Below are 17,611 nucleotides of genomic sequence, written 5' to 3' on the forward strand. Positions count from 1 at the left end.
GTATGTATGTATTTATAAGTAAATTTTCATCTTCTTTTATCTATTTACAGAAGTTTCGCCATATATAGATTTAGTGCTATGTCCAATAAGAGAACAGCCATGGGGTTGTGCGCGGCAGCAATCTGCGCGCATTTTGGAATTATGGGATGGTGAAGTGCAGATGCAATGGCAGAAATTGAAAGGTAAATATCAAAATTTTTATATAAATGCACAATACAAATGAAAAAGTGGAAAAAGCAACAAGAATTTTCAAGGCGAACTTAGCATGGTGCGTAGGCAACTGGCTGAGTCAGGTGGGGTCGTTGGATCGAATCCCACTGAAAGAAGTCTGATGAGGAAATGTGGTGATTTCCGAAACAGCTATCACTTCGACCATTTTTTCAAAATTACTGTTGCTTTTCCACAATAGTTTTTCATTAAAAACGGCCTCAAGCTCAATGAAAATTATTGAATATATAGATAAAATAAAAAAAAAAAATTATTTAAAATTAAAACCCCACAACGTTTTTTAGCAATTGAACTCTTGCCATTTTTATGTTTGCAGCTTCACTCAGAAATGGATTAAAATTAGAATTGATGATTATATATAACCAAACAAGGCGCTGACTGATAATTTTTGATTGCGTCTGTTATGAGATCTACTCTAATAAAGAGCCAATTCAATGAAATGCCGCGGAATTTTCACTTTAAAAAAGCACTGAACTGAATTAAATTAATTACGTACACACTTGCAAATGCTTTTAATAGAAATACATATTTCAAATGAGAATTAGCGTAGAAAATAATGCTCCAAATATTTAATTACATATACATACATATAATTACATTAGAGTGGTCCAAAAAAATAAAGTCGAAATTTTAACGCCGGCACCCTCTAGGATTGTCCTATACCGAAAATAATATACCCCTATTTTTTTTTATTTGAATTCAAAAAATATTTAGGGAGTGCTCAAAGCGCTAAAAATTTTCCATGTATTTAATATGGGAAAAAACAATTTTTCGTAGAAATGGTATAAATTCTTGAAAATCAATATTTTTCGATCGGAAAACTGTGGTTCTCTTCAGGAGATGCCCAGTTGTTTATTTGACCACTTTTTAATATTAAAGATTTTTTATTGGTCACCCATTTCATTTAGGGGGGGCGTTGGCGGACCTATGAAATATAGTTACCGCGAAGAAATGGTTAAAGAAACAATTGGGTATAATTATTGGGAGTCTCCTGAATAGGAACCGTGTTTTCCGATATAGAAATATTGATTTTCAAGAATTCTACACGATTTCTACGAAAAGTTGTTTTTTCCCCATATAAAATACACGAAAAATTTTGAGCTTTACCAAAATTTCTTTTATTTCAAAATAAAAAATAGGGGTATATTTTTTTCGGTATAGAACAATCTTAGCGAGTGGCGGCATACAAATTACGACTTATCTTTTGCACTTGCAATTTTGGACCACTCTAATGTACATACTTATAATTAAATCGCTTTGATGAGCACAACATCTTTCATGCTTGTACGTACATACTTATACCTGTTGTCTGTTAATGTATTTTTCACGCAATTTTGAGCGCCTGCTATGAACCAACTTTAAAAGCAAAGTACTAAAATAAATTAATAATAAAAGAACGCAAGAATGGATCAAAAATATTTAATTACGCCAAATGCTATGATACAGCAATAAATCATAAAGAGAGTCGGTCATTATTTAGTATCTGCACGCATCCATTTCGAAACACATTTCGCAAGGAAAGCCTATCAGTTAGTCTTTGTGTACTTGTCTACAGTAAGATTTTTGTTACTATCTCCATACAAAAATTTTGACGATATTTCTGAAAGTTGTAGCCGTAAAAGTTTACCGGCGATACAGGGGGATTTTACCCTGGCATCATAGAGGAAACTTCTTTGCGCGCAGGAAAAAAACGGCTCGAGAAGGTGGTATCCATTTACGCCACCCCGATAAGGTCCAATGAGTAGGTTTGTGAATGGCATCAGTCATCGATGTGGTCACGGCCACTAGCATATCACCTAAATTAGAATAGATTAGATTAGATATAGAGAAGGGAGCAGGTCACCTGGTTGTCGCAACCGAAACGATCTATTGTAACAAATCTCTATTCAATTACAGGTCATATTTGCTCGACATTGAATGCGATTTAGGTCGCGTGCTTGTAGGAAGCGAAGTCTGGTACTGTAGGGCTTTCATAGTTGCATATAATGCTGTTTCCTGCACTTCCTTGCACAACCCACACTGGTCAGAGTTGATAACTCCTATATTTGACAAGTATTCCATTACACTACAGTGGCCAGCAAGAAAGCCTGTAAAAATTATTACTTCATGCCTACTGAAGTGAAGGAGTTCTTCCGTTCTCCTTGTGGACATATCTGGAATGAAGGACTTGGCCTGTCTGTTACCTTTCGTATTTGTCCAGTAATTTTTCACTTCGTTCTTCATCCAAATATAGTACTTTCGCCTCACGGAGCTACATGGCAGACCCAGTTATAAATCCCTGTGCAGCCCCTTTTTTGGCGAGAATATCTGCCACTTCATTGCCATGACTCCACTGTGTCCTGGCACCGATATGAGGTATACCCGGTTCCTGGAGGCGATCACTATAAAAACTTGAAGACAGCCCCACACCAGCTGTGAGGTGTCCTCGTGCGCTTTAAGAGCTAGGAGTGTCACTCTGATGTCCTAGTGTATGTATAAGTGTTTTTTGGTTGCCACATTTACCACATAGACATAGTTCAATAGCGTAAACCTCGGCCTGAAAGACAGAGCTACCTTGCTCCCCCCCATGCTAGTGAAAAGAAGCAGTCTGAGTTGCATGCCGTAAGCTCCAACTCCGACGCCGTGATCAGTCTTTGAGAGCCGCAGTTGGTGTCGGCGTTGAAGCTTGCTGAGCTTGGCCTGTGTGGACTTCACTTCTGCCTTCTTCTGCCAGACGGATGCAGCATAGCTGAGGATGTGTTTGGAGATGGCATCATACATTCCCCAGTTCCGTCCCATACCACCTTTGTCCCCATTCTAATGTATATTGAGTAGTGGTCACCATATCTCGAGTGTATTGTGGAGGTATGTTACCAAATTTTTCTTTTACAACAAAAGGATGGGTCTTGAAACCGGTTGACTATTTACTTATTTTATAATCAAATTTGTTAACCGCGTTCCTGCCTGCAAGTTCAAGTTCTTTGCACTCGACTTTTGTGCCTCTAATTTCCATTTCTTTAATATAAATACGTCTCTCCTCCTACTCTTCTCTGGGTATTGCTCAGCTGTCGCTCGGATCTTCATTGGCAGTAGGGTGGCTGTAGCATTATGCGAAATAATTGGCGAAAATATTAGAATTTCTCCTGAAAAAAAAAAAACTAAACCGCTGCTTTAATTTACCAGTACGCAGAGGTGGTCGAATATTTCGATCAAGCGACTGATTAGTTTTTAAAACCAGAAAATTTCTAGGGGGTGAATAAATACGTCTAAACCTATGAAATGCAAGCTTGAAAATTCTTTTAATTGCATTCATGCATATTTCTAGTTTCATGGCGGCTAGTAAACTAGTCGCGCGTATGTTTTTGTTTTTATTTTGTTTTCAATTTATTGATAAGGCGAACCGGTTTAACTGGCTGCCTAACTTGGTCAGTTGGTATATTTAAGCATGCATTTATATTTACTTATATGTCTGTACATATCTGCTAGTAGAGACGTACATGTCTGCCGCTCTGTTGACGTGTAGTAGATTGTTAAGAGTGAAAAGCGTAAACTATTTTATTTACACTTTTCTTTTATGTCAACAGCAATGTGAACTTGCCGGCATAGGTTCTGGTTTCTATGCAAGTCAACTAAATTAGGCCTACAGTCACATAACTGCAGGCCAGTTGTATTCGACTAATTTCTTTAATATGGCCAACTGACTGCAGGTGATTTACTGTCTCGTTATTACCTATATACATACATACATATATACAAATGGAGCTCTTTCTTTTTTTCTATATTAATAAATTTCTTGCTTCTGATTTCTTCTATCTTCTCTTTACCGCAGTGGAAGCCGATCGCCAGCTGAATGCGACTATTGAGAAGCGCGGCTATAGCGCTTCCGAGGTACTCACCAAAGAAAAGCCATCCACAATTTTAAAGAAAATCGAAATTGGTACCAGTTACATGAAGAAATATCTGGCTGAGACAATGGATGGGTAAGTGGCATGAAATACTTGTTTGTGCAACATTTCAATTAAATTTATTTACTCAACGCGTTTCACCTAACCAGCTTCCTTGGACGCGAGTACGACTATGTGCAGTCAGATGCAAAGCAAAATTTTGTCACCACTGATGATGAAGACGATGATAATGAAGAGGAGGATGAAGAAGAAAACAGCGACACCGAAGACGAAGATGATGACGATGAGGAGACCGAAGCCGACACGAACGCAGAGGTTGAACAAGACGAAGAAAATTACACAGATCGTGATGAGGCTGCCAGCCAACACGTAGTCCACTTTCAGGGTCGGCCTGTTGGTGGCGTGCAGGGCCAGCTGCATCATAGTGAAGTGACGCCCTTAATCGGCACAGCGCCTGGTGGCGGCGTACATGATAATTCCGATGTCGTAGAATTTATTGAAATCCAAGACAATGACAACGCGCCACCAGGTCTGCTTAAAAAGCCTGGCGGCGGCGGCGGCGGCAAAAGGAAGCGCAAAAATAAGAAGAAGAAGAAACCAGAAACTTTACTGGTGGTGCAACCAGCTGAATTGGAATTACATAACCATGGTCATGGCGGTCAGCACGACGATGCTGTTGAGTGGGTGCCTGTGTCAACAGGTCATGGCAAGCCTTCGAGAAAACAGAAACGAAAGAAAAAGCGGAAGCATCAACATGCAGCCGATGACACTGTTTCAGTTGTGTACGAGCATGAGCCATCAAATCATTTGGGTTTAGGGCTGCTGGAGGAATTGGCCGATGCAGTCGATGTGGTTGACTTGGATGGCGGACACAAGCGCAAACATAAGAAACCGCATAAATATGGTAGAAGCGTTGGAGGTGTGTGTTTGCGTGTGATTTATCAAACTGATCGCACCCTTTCCCAACACAAATATTCCTTTCATCTTTTCTTTCCCTTGAGATTATTTAGCTCTCTAACCTTTAGTTTGTATTAATTGCTAAAAATGTAGATATTATGATTATATGTATTATATATAAGTATTTGGTGCTGGATAGTATATTGGTGTGCGCTTATCTTAGATTACTAAAAGCTTTTCTAAGTTTCCTTTCCACTATCACTTCCGTAGGGTAATGGTTTGTAGAAATACCCTACACCCAGAGGTCTAACAAATGGAACCTCGACTTTAGTACTTCAAATTGAATTTAAGTTTTTCAGATAGCAACAGGCCTTCTAATTAATTTTCAAGAAAAATATCTTTACAATTTAACACTTTAGTCTCACTGAGAAAATGACTTCTACTGATAATTAATTTAGTACCCTGATGGGTATATATACATTCCTATGCTACTTCAATAGAGAGGGAGCACACCTTGCTGGCAGAATTTTAAATTGTTTTGAATTTAAAAGTGAAAACATGTTAAGAAGATGCTAAGGAAATTCATAGGCGATCCCAATTTGCAATAAGCAATGTTCAAAATGAGAATCTGTGGGTAACTAAATTTAGCGGCGCGATTCTACAGGAGTTCAAGAAATTCATTTACCAAGGCTATTGAAACCAGGAGTGAAATTTCGCTATGCGGAATGCAAAACTTGAATCTTAGAATAAGGTCTACTGATTTAGTTTGAATTTGGAAAAATCTTTAGCATTTTCAAAGTAGAAATTCGTTAAATCCTAAATGCTATGAGTTACAGTCATGGCGCCAATTAAAAGCCGGACAACAAAACATGCAGGTTTCCAGTTCGCTTCAATTCATGACATACTAATTTTCAAAAATTTGGACATAATTTTTACTGAAATAGCGTAGTTTTAGAATTTTTTCGAACATACCGTTATATGGGAAATGGGCGTGCTTACAGTCCGATTTCGCCCATTTTCAATGAAAACTTACCTTGGGTAAAGGGAAACCTACGTACCAAATTTCGTTGAGTTATCTCAATTTTTGCTCGAGTTATCGTTTACACGGGCAAACGGACAGACAGACTTGGCTTAGTCGACTTCTCTGTCCATTCTGAGCATTTATGTATACATTTTTCTATATCTATCTCGATTCGTTTTGGCTGTTACATACAACCATTATGTGAACAAATTTAATATACCCTTGTGCACGGGGGCGCTTGGGTATAAAAATGGCAGCATAGAGAAAAACTAGACCCGAAGCATTAGAATATTTGCCCCCCCCCCCCTGGTTTTGTGAGTATTTTGTGCGTTTTGGTTTTTTTAGAGTGATTTTAGATCAAACTCAAAATAACTGACACAATTTTGTTGTACCGCACTCTCTGCAGATAGTCTACAGACGGTTTTCACGGAAGCCGCACAAGTAAATAATCAATTAATTGTTTCACTCCTGCATACCTCACACTACTTACGATTTTTTGTTTATTGAATATTCCAATTATACATAGTCTGAATTAATGAAAAAAAGCCATCTTCTTCGCAAAATAATTTTTTTCGCACTAAACACCACATATTTTGAATTCAACTGAAAAAAAGAACCTTTAAATGTGAAGAGTTAACATATTCCCATAGTATATAAAAAAAATGAAATAAATGATAAACTTGAATGAACTTTTTCTTCAAATTGGTGCTAAAATGTTAAATTAATATTTTGCAAGCATTTATATAACGCCCGCCTGGAAACGGTCATATGTACTAGAGGGATGACATACCTAAATTTATATGTATGTAGATACTTCAATTAAACAAATACAAAATTTACTTATCCATAATTTTCCACCAACCGGTCATTTTCACGTAAACATAACAACATATGTTCCAGAACCATTCTGTCCATTACGCATGATCCCTTATAGCTTTCAAACATTTCTCGCCAATTAAGTGGATATTTATGTATGTAAAGATATGTGATAAGTTTCTTAAAATATGTTCTACCCCATAACCGTAAAACTCTTATTAAAAAAACTAACCTGCTGAATACATCTTGCCACAAAAATCTCCCACAAAATAACCAACTAAACCGCATACCTCGCATACCTAAAAAGCAATAATCAACACAATTTGAACCGTGCAACACTCCCCTGCTCCAAAAAATTTGTTTATCCATTAGATAAAATTTTATAACATTTGGGTGTAGGGTATTTCTGATGCTAAATGAATGACGCTTTTTTTACAAAGCAAGCCTTGCCATATTTACTGTAATAGCTTGCGGTTAGCAAATACATAAACCCAAAAGCTTTTGCAAGCGGATACGTATGTAAATCGCCGCTAAGACAGAGCAGTCGGCAATGCAGTGTAAGTAACGGTTGGTGGTGTTATACGATATGCATGTAATCTATGTACATATATACATATGTATAGTTGAGTATGCGTAATACATAAGCATAAGTTGGCGCAAAATTCACACAAAAGTGTTGACGAGTAAAAATTTAAATCATTAACTGAGTGCCGTTAAATTTATTTTAATGCTAGCCAGTTCTTTGGCTACGGTCTAAGGCTAAGGCTAAGGTCTGTTTTCTAGACTGCCTGTTAAACATTGCCCATCAAATTCGTCGCTCACATTCTGACAATAGGCAATCGATAAAAAGTCGATTAAGTAGACTGGCCGTAAATTTTTTGCAGGCAGTCGAGAAAGCGGCCCTAAAAATAATTAGAAACGATTTTGAAAAATGTATTTCCATTTAAATTTCTTCTTCGAAATCCCGCCTTATTCGCGGTCGGGAATTTACAGATTTAACATTGTATTTAAATACATACCAATTTAAATTTTTACGAAAGCTCAAAAAAATGAGTACAATTTTGATTTGACTTTGCTTAAAATAATTAAAAGCAGAGGTTATTTTTTCTTAAATGTGATCTAAAATATTTATTTTCTCATTTTTTTCTTTATGTCTTATCAAGAAAGCAATACTCAAAACGATGCCTTCTTAAAATAAAATATCCACAATTTCGCTTGAAGGAATATTTCAAGTAAAATTTATACAATTTAAACAATTTTTCGAATGCATTTTGTGTGCGTTTTGCGGAACCATTTTACAATTAAGTTTATTTTTTTATTGTTATTAAAAATTAAATGCATAAGTTAAAATGTATGACATTGAGTTAATGCAAAACTGACGAGTTCATTAATTTCAAAGCCAGCATTACGCAAACATGCAATTCAAATCAGTTTCGACATATTGTGGGACCCGTATTTTATGTTTGTCACAACATATTTTTCAAGTCGTACCAAGGGCCTAATTTTATTGCCAATCTTTCAAATTGTTTCAGTCATTCGCGAATTTCTTGTGATTGGGCCAAAATATTGTTCATATAAGCACACAAATTAAAAAATTAAATTAAAAGCATTAATATTCAAGGCCATCCTAATTGACGTTTTATGACATTTTTTCCACATTGCAAATTGCAAAATTGTATTCCCAACGCATTTTTTTAAGTAGGTATACATATCACTTTCTCCTTCTCATTCCACACAATACAAAAGACTTGAGGCGCGAACTCGCCCGCTTTGCATTTCCTCATTTAATATATATATAAGTATTTATTTAAAGTTAAACGCTTACGCTTCTCCTCTAACTATCTAATGCACAACGAAGCGCACTAAACAAACTAACAAACACCCACCCTCCCAACCAACCGTTTTTTGTTTTTTTTTAAACTTATGAATCGTTAGTACTATTAGTTATAGGCCCACTCGTGTTGATCGACTGAATTATACTAATATGCAGCATTGTGCCGCACTGTTTTTTGTTTTCTTCTGTTTGTTCTTCTCCTTCTATTTTGCAGTGATGCGTGGCAAGAAAAAGAAGAAGAAGAAGGCAATCGCCAAACTGGTGTTGTTGGGTTCCTTCCTCAAGGCGAAAATCGAGCTGTTGCTGAAAATTTTAGGCGCTCACTTACAAATTAAATTCTTTGCAATTGCACTCATTGGTTTGCTGATAAATATTGCAAGATTTTGGATTGATGTAAAACGTGGCGGTACGCCGCAAAAGGTTGGTATTTTGTTTGGTATATTTTCGAACGATGGGCTGAAGAGCTGAAGTGAAGGCATGTTTCTGCATCCCCACGACACGTTTTTGCAATGCGCGTGTTTCATTTTGTTTGCTGTTCCATTCGTTTGACTTGCTCGTGCACACATTTTTGTTAAATGAATTTGGTGGCACTCATTTCAATGGAAATAATATGTATATAGGGGATTCTCTTAAACTCGAAAACGTGGAAAGCTGGAAAATAGAAAATACTATTTCGCATAAGAATTTTAATGAAAATTCAATAAAATTGTGCCAGCGTTCCAGGTCTTCGAATCATTTTCGATCTTAAGAGAATACCATCCTTACAACTTTTTTAGGAGTTTATTGAAATTATAAGACTCAAGGCATGCGGTAGCGTCTGTGTGTGAATGCATGTGCATTTAACTGCGGAATATCGATTAAAAAAAAAAGTCTGTTTACGCATTTAACGAATGTTGGTAAATACATACATACTTATGTATGTGGTAAATATTTATGCTAAGCAAGTTTTTGAAAAACGTTGTATAGATATTGCACTTTATAATTTAAAGCATGTTGAACTGTCTCTTTAACCCTTTTGATTTCTTACTATGTATTTCCAAGCGCAGGAGCATTTAAAAAATATAAAAGTTTTAGGTCTTTTAAGGGTTCTGTATATATTATATTGGTTATTTCAAAATTATACTATTACAAAAAGTTGCATGCTAATACTATTTATTTAGATTAGTAAAATATAAGGATTTTTTGCCAAGGGTGATTTACTAAACAGAAACTGGAAATTTTTTCCTAAAAAGTATCTTATAATTGACGCGCGCATAAAAGTAGTTTCCCAATACTTATGCCAAAGGATTGATTTTATGAGAGGATTCCCAACGCATATTACGTATTCACTCATCTTTGTCGAGCACGTGGCCGCTTCACAATCATGTATATTTTGCCAAGTAGGTCGCAAATTTTAGAAAGAGCGGCAGCCCAACCTTGAAACTTTGAGCGAAACTTTACGTTTTATTTTCCTTATAAATTGCTTCCCATCAAATATTTTAAGATTTCTACCTTAGCACGTCGAATAAAATAAGCAAGAAAAAATCAATTTTTGAGCGCTTAGATAAGCACTAAAACATTAGTCAATATGCTTGCAAATATGTTCGAAAACAACAAAAAAAAATTCAATAGAGTTTGATATTTTGTTTTTTATTCAGTTTATTTCTGGGATTGAAATATTACAATGACAAATCAAGTGTTGCTTGATATTCCCAAATAGTAGAAACCTGTGCTGGTTGTTTTAATTTTTTTTTGAAATTTTCGTTATTCTCCTTTAGAAATAAATTGTTGTAAATCTCTCCAGTAACATCAATGGCTTCCCGTAGAGACAAACCTTTGGTTTTAAATTTTTTACCCAAGCAGATTTTCAATTGAAGTTACTGGTTAATTAAAACCAAAGCTGTTTTTATGCTATATTATTTTTAAACATTTCTTTAGTTCGACAAATAAAACAAGTAAGAAAGTCTAAGTTCGGGCGGAGCCGAACATTAAATACCTGGTGCAAGTATTAAATATGTGTTTCTTCACCCTTCCGAAACTTTCCGCTAGATGGTAAGCCGAGGTGTATCAATTTTGAGTAAATTAGTGTCCTTCAATTTCGAAATATTGAAGTTTCAAGCATTTCTTAAATTTACCGTTATATGAGAATCGGCCGTTATTTTAGTCCGATTTCAATAATTTTCAACGTTTTGCTTATATGTGGCAAGTACAATAACCATACCGAGTTTGGTACAAATTGGTAAAACGGTTACCGATATACTTATATGTGATCATAAATGGGCGGTGCTACGCCCATTTTCCAAAATTTTACCATAAACGTATTTCTTGGTAAAGAATTGTTGCAAGCATCAATTTTGAATAAATTAGCTTCAATATTTAATGATTTATCGAAGATTTTGTATTTCTCTACATTACCGTTATATGGGATGTGGGCGTGGTTATTGTCCGATTTTAAAAAGTTTCGGCGGTTTTTTATGCTGTACCAAGGCCAACAACTGTGCCAAGTTTGGAAGAAATTGGTGCAGCGGTTACCAAGATATACACATGTAACCATAAGTGGGCGTGGCTACGCCCATTTTCCAAAAATTTATAATATTCTTATTTTTCGTCTAAAACTTATTATAATTATCAATTTTGAGTGAATAATCTCCAGTAGTTACTAAAATATCGCAGTTTTCGTATTTCTGAAAATTACCGTTATATGGGAAGTAGGCGTGGTTATTGAGCGATTTTAAAAATTTTCGGCCATTTGGTATATTATGCGAAGGCCCAACAACTGTGCCAAGTTTGGAAGAAATTGGTGCAGCGGTTACCAAGATATACACATGTAACCATAAGTAGGCGTGGCTACGCCCATTTTCCAAAAATTTATAATATTCTTATTTTTCGTCTAAAAATTATTGTAAATATCAATTTTGAGTGAATTTTCTTCAGTAGTTACTAAAATATCGCAGTTTTCGTATTTCTGGAAATTACCGTTATATGGGAAGTGGGCGTGGTTAAAGTCCGATTTCGCCCATTTTCAATACCAACCTACCTTGGATTAAGGGAAACCTACGTACCAAATTTCGTTGAGATATCTCAATTTTTTCTCGAGTTATCGTGTACACGGACAGACGGACAGACGGACAGACGGACGGACAGACAGACATGGCTTAATCGATTTCTTTTTTCATCCTGATCATTTATGTATACATTTGTCTATATCTATCTCGATTCGTTTTGGCTTTTATAAACAACCGTTATGTGAGCAAAATTAATATACCCTTGTGCACAAGTGCGCTCGGGTATAAAAAATGCCCAGGAGGTTATCAAGCAAAATTTATTGGCCTCAAGGCACATTGAACAGGCAATTTAAGTAGAGCAGCTGATTTGATTTTTATTTTTTTTCAAATTCTTTGGTACCTAAAAAGTCAAATATATATATTTTTTTCTCACAAAAATTTTATGCTTGAAATACAATACCGGCGAACGGCAAACTTCGCCGAATTGGGCGATGCTGTCGTTCACCGTTCGCCCAACTATTTCGCCTACTTAAACAGAATTAGAGCGGTAGCGAAAACAGCTGATCCCATTTGGTCGCCTTTATAATTTGGGTGACCATATTTAGAAAAAACTAAACCATATTTAGAAATGAGGAAATGATAACAAATATAAATGTAAAACAAAGAAAGATTATTATAAATAATTTGTTTCAACCCAGATTTAACGAATCCACAACTATATTTTTCAAACAACAAAAAAAAAATCGTGTTTAGGTTGTTTTCTTTTTAAACTTTGAAAGCACAAAACAAATACGGCCACCTTTGGCACGCACAGCTGTCATCGCCCAGCAGAGCGATAGAAATAAATCTATCGCCATGAAACGCCGCCAAGCGAACTTCGCATTTCGCTTTGGCTGTGTTCAATTTCATATGCTTGCGGGTGTTCTAATTTTGACAGCGCGAATTTCGCTGTGGTGAGTTCGCCGTTCGCCGGCATTGTATTTCAGCTATTAAATTGTTATAATCCAAAATTGTTGAAAACCCATTTCCACACAAATCGAACGATTGAATAGCAGCTCTTTGAGCTCGATAACTGTGCAATTCGAGGGCTTGATATATTTCGTTAACTGATAAATATATATAATTCGATATAAATCGATAACTCGATAAACTGGATACCTCTATAAATTTCTATAACTCGGTTAATTTTGATAGCTCCATATTTTATGAATGCCATCACCGATTTCAATAACTCGTTACACTCTAGTATCACGATAGAATTCGATAAGCTTTTATAACTTTGAAGTTTCGATAACTCGACATATTTTCAAAAATTCCGAAAACTTCGATTCGATAAATCGACCAATACCAGTAAATCAATAAATGTCGATAATTTGATAGTTTAAAGAACTCGATGCATTACGATAACTTGATAAATTTCGTCAACTTGACAATTTTGATAATCCCATATATTTTTATAGCTCGATAACTAAGTATTAGTAAATTAGGACAACTCACTAAACAGTGATAAATTTGATATGTTAGGATAACTCAATAAACGCGATACATTTCGATAACTATAAACTTCCGTGATTCGATAAATTTCGGTAGCTTGACCACTTTCAATAACTAAATTTGAATGACCGAATTTATTTCGATTCTTGCCGAAAATTTTCTTACCCTTTCAGTTAACCTAACTCTTATGTATTTCACATTGTTTTCATTTTAGTTTTTATCCTCATTTTTGCCTTCACTTTTTTGTCTTAATCGTTATCACTTATTTCTTCATCATCACATTTTTCTTCATTGTTCAAAGTTCAGTTTCAAATACGAAGTAAAATAAAATGCGACAACAACTCAAATTTAAAAGGTTGCAAAAACAATTATACACAAATACGTAAATTTTTAAACAGCGATTTTGGACGCAATTTTCAACCACTTTTGAGACCATATAAACTCTTCTCTTCTAAAGAAACATACCTTTATAATGGTGTTCGGACAATAAACCATTAATGTAAGGGTTGTATAGAAAATTCCAAAAACTACGATAGTTCTATCCAATTTGGATAAAGGTGGAATGTCTAGTAGAATTTTGGCATAAAATTAACCAATTATGAAACGTGGCGTTGCCCACTTGTGATGAAATGCTATATTTCAATAGCCGCTTTACAAACTCCCACCAAATTCAAAATAAATATTTGCAATAACCTCTTGGCAGATTATGATACAGCCTAATTATGCCTACATATACATTCTACGGTAACCGATTTATCAATTTCTACCACATTCGGTACAGTTATTACACTTAGAACAAAAAAAGGAATATATTGATATTTTTTTGAATATATCTGTACATTTCAGGGACACGAAAACTCCTATATTGCAATAACTAAAGAAACCAATTTAATCTAAGTTAATATATACAACAATCACTTAAAAAGAAACAATATTATAGGTAAGTGTATATCGGTAACCGCTTCATCGATTTCGGAGGATAATAAATATTTACCTAAGTTTTTCACCTAGAACGAAAGGTAAAAGTCAGTCGTATCCAGAGTCTTTGTAAAGATAATTCATGGATCTTTGTTCTTCGTCTGAACAAGGCATATAAAGCTTTAGAAGAGTTTACTCGTAGTCCATTTTATTTTGTCAAACTAAAAACATTTCTCAGTGCCGCTTCCATCATATCATTAATTGTTGGCAAGAATTTAATGGGAATTTATTTAACCGCCGTCATCCGCGTAAGCAAATGCAACAACTTTTACTCACCTTACTTTAAACGTTTCTAGCAGCTTTCATTTTTTAAACGAAGAGCCACAGTAGGGGCAATAAATATTACACCTCCCTGCGAAGTGTCTCTTGTAGTCGATTTTAATCACGACCCCTTGTTTACAACTGCGTTGATTACTCTGCTGTTGGACAGTGACCCCATCCATGCGACTATAACCTGCTGAATGCCGTGTGTCTCCCTAAAAGTCCAAGATGCTAGCTATATTTTCTATATTCAAGTAAGTTTTCAATGATACTGACCCCCTATTAGAAAGCATTGTCGATGGATCTAGCCTTGCAGTAGGTTTGATGTGTTCCATCCATTATGTTGATACTGACTAGCCCCTCTTATATACAAGTCAGTTGAACTCTAATTTGTGTTTAAGACAAACTAGAAAGGTTCTTTGGCCTTAAATAGATTAGGAATGAGTGATTCTGCATCCCTAATTTAACCCTGGAACACTTATATTTTTAATACGTAACAATAATTATTAGCCAAAACGACGAATGTGTATTTAGCATTGACTTTTTTTTAAGCTTTAAAGCAACAATCGTCAAAAATGTTCGATATGTTATTATTTCAATATTTTCTTAGTAAAATAAAATAAATGTTATGAGGTTCTGCTATAGTTTAAATAATGAAATGTCAACTTCAAAAAATGCATTGTCGAATCGACTAACAATAGTGTTTATGGTTAAGAACAAAATATTCGACTATTTGGTGTTAAGTATGATATCTTTTCATATAAAAAATACAAACGTGGTTTCTTAGGTGCGCCAGATTTAATTAATGAACAATTTTTTAAGTTTACTTCAAGGCTATTTTCAAATTCCAGACGCTACAAGCGATTCGTTTGTATAATAATAATCTCAATTATAATAATATTCGTTAACCCTTTCAGTACAAAAAATCAACCGTTGTAGGCAAAAGTCTGAAAATTTGTATAACGGCTAATTCTAGATTTTTTTCAAAAATAAAATTAAAAATAAACAGGAAAAGTGATTTCAATTATTTTTCTTTTTTTCTTTTCCGGAATATATTTTAAAACTATGACTAAGCCTTAACCCTCTATCGCATACGAAGCCAAATATGGTGTCACTACTTTGAAAATATTTCCCACCTAATTAGTGTTATGAAAATGTATCAAATTCAACAAATGCATTGAGATGTTAACTGCGAATAACGCAACGGAATTGGTTTGCTTATGGTTAGATGACATTTGAATATAACCTCACTTTTGTATGCGTGGTCGAAAAAAGTCTATTCGTGTGCGCGCAACTCAACTGCAAAAAAGGAAAACTAATGAAACATGCAAGCTGTTCCCACATTCTATGCTGTGTCAATAAATAATAAGTTCACTGCCACCCTACTGTTTACTATTGTTTTCATAAAATTTTCCATATATTCCTTGGCGAAATAATATTTAGTTTTTTCTTCCCATATAGTTTTATTGATACGTTAATAACACGTTTTTCACAGTAAGATTTTTTATTCATCTCCTTCATAGCTCGTGCAGAGGAGGGTTAAAATTTTTCTCGAATCCCAATTCCAACGAAAATAGTCAATTGTTTTCAATATTTTACAATGTTCTTTATAGATTTTTGGGATACTTTTAACTTCTGTGAAAAAACACGGTCAACTGAACGACTGTTCTTTTAACAAAAAAGGCCCTTATTTGCAAAAAAGAGCTTTAAGCATAAAAAAAGTTGGACGCTTGTACTGAAAGGGTTAAAGGAAAAGCTCCTAAAGCTCGGTACTAAATAAGTAGTATGAAAAACTTTCCCATAAAACGGGTGTTTCCAATGTAGACAAAAACCTTCAAACTAAAGCTTTTTTGTAACATTGGACAAGGGTAAAAATTTAAATTTTTTTGACAAATATCCATAATCTTAATTCTAAGGTCACACTGCAAATAACAATTTTAGGGAAAGGAATTTTTTAATGAGACTTGAAGGGAATGGGGTACACGCTACACAAATATCTTTTTAACATTACTTTATCAATATTTAGTATTAAAATGGTTACTGCATACACATTTTCTGCGAATGTCAAATCATACTAAAGCTTTATCTGATATTCCTTATGGCCGCAGATACAAGGTATTTTGGTAGTACAAATACATATATATTTTTTTGTTAAATACATACATATCTGCGAACACTACTATCACATTCTCTTAAACAAAAAAAAGTTTTCATACATATAGACGTGTGTGACGCGCATTCCTATTAGGGCCATTTGTAAAAAAAAATTATTCTAGAATAAAAATCTATATAGGCTCGGAGCCACCTTGCCTTGCTGAACTTTGGTAAGGCAGTTAACAATTTTTGTAGGCATTTTAATAACAAAACTATGATTTTTAATTAGTTAAGAAAAGGGGAGTGCTTTCCCAAAAAATTTCATTCTTATCCTTAATCGAAAGAGAGAAGATCCGAAAGGGACCAGCGATGAGCTCCTGCATTCACCAACACTACAAACATGCAAGCAAACAAAAACAAACAAAAGCATTATGAAATGCAACCAAACGCAAACACATTAGAGGTATTCTCTGAGTCTTGCAAAGCCCTCGCACGGTGCACGGATTGCAAAGCTGTCCCATACGAAAACCGGTTTTTACCGTGCAATCTGTGCAATCTGTGCACCATGCAAGGGCCTTGCAAGACTCAGAGAATACCCCTATTGACACCATCACACATGCACATACACACACACACACACTGACAATCCTTTGGGTATCTTTGGTATTTCCTTGGTGTATCTCACTTCAAAGCAAACAAATCTCTCTAATACCAGGTTGTCTATGTTGAACATGCACACCATCAGCACCACTACGATGAGCACGGCGAAGACTGGGGTGGCGAATCGGGCGGCAGCTACTGGAAACGTTCTTTGCAAACGGATCCCACATTGGAGGAAGCTGCGACGGATAGCTATCAACCGGTGCCGCAGAATCAAGATCCACACTACATGGCATACCATGGGCAGTGGCAGTGAGCGGCGCATGAAAGTATGCTAAAAGTAGTTAAAGTTGTTTTCCATAAAGCGAATATTTGTAGTATAATTTATAGTAATTTATTGTTGAGTAATAACTATTTTTGTTGTAAATGATTTGGAGAATTTTCAAAAGTTTCTTCAAAGAGAAAATAATGTTTACATATTAGCAAAAAAAACTAAAATAAAACAATTGAATGTTGCCAG

At 35.2% G+C, this 17,611-nt stretch overlaps 1 protein-coding gene across 1 annotated transcript in view; it reads left to right on the top strand.

Moving 5' to 3' along the window:
• Window positions 1–17,407, top strand: part of LOC118747540 (LINE-1 type transposase domain-containing protein 1) — a 63,510-nt gene extending 46,103 nt beyond the window's left edge. Inside the window, exons 2-6 of the mRNA XM_036481590.1 lie at window positions 51–182; window positions 4,037–4,187; window positions 4,262–5,031; window positions 8,895–9,100; window positions 17,207–17,407. Of these exons, the coding sequence (XP_036337483.1) occupies window positions 51–182; window positions 4,037–4,187; window positions 4,262–5,031; window positions 8,895–9,100; window positions 17,207–17,407 (1,460 nt within the window). The remainder of the gene's footprint in view (window positions 1–50; window positions 183–4,036; window positions 4,188–4,261; window positions 5,032–8,894; window positions 9,101–17,206) is intronic.
• Window positions 17,408–17,611: the final 204 nt, after the last annotated feature.

The sequence above is a fragment of the Rhagoletis pomonella genome, unplaced genomic scaffold (genome assembly GCF_013731165.1).
Source record: "Rhagoletis pomonella isolate Grant_MI unplaced genomic scaffold, Rhpom_1.0 Rhpom_scaffold_00012, whole genome shotgun sequence".
Lineage (NCBI taxonomy): Eukaryota > Metazoa > Arthropoda > Insecta > Diptera > Tephritidae > Rhagoletis > Rhagoletis pomonella.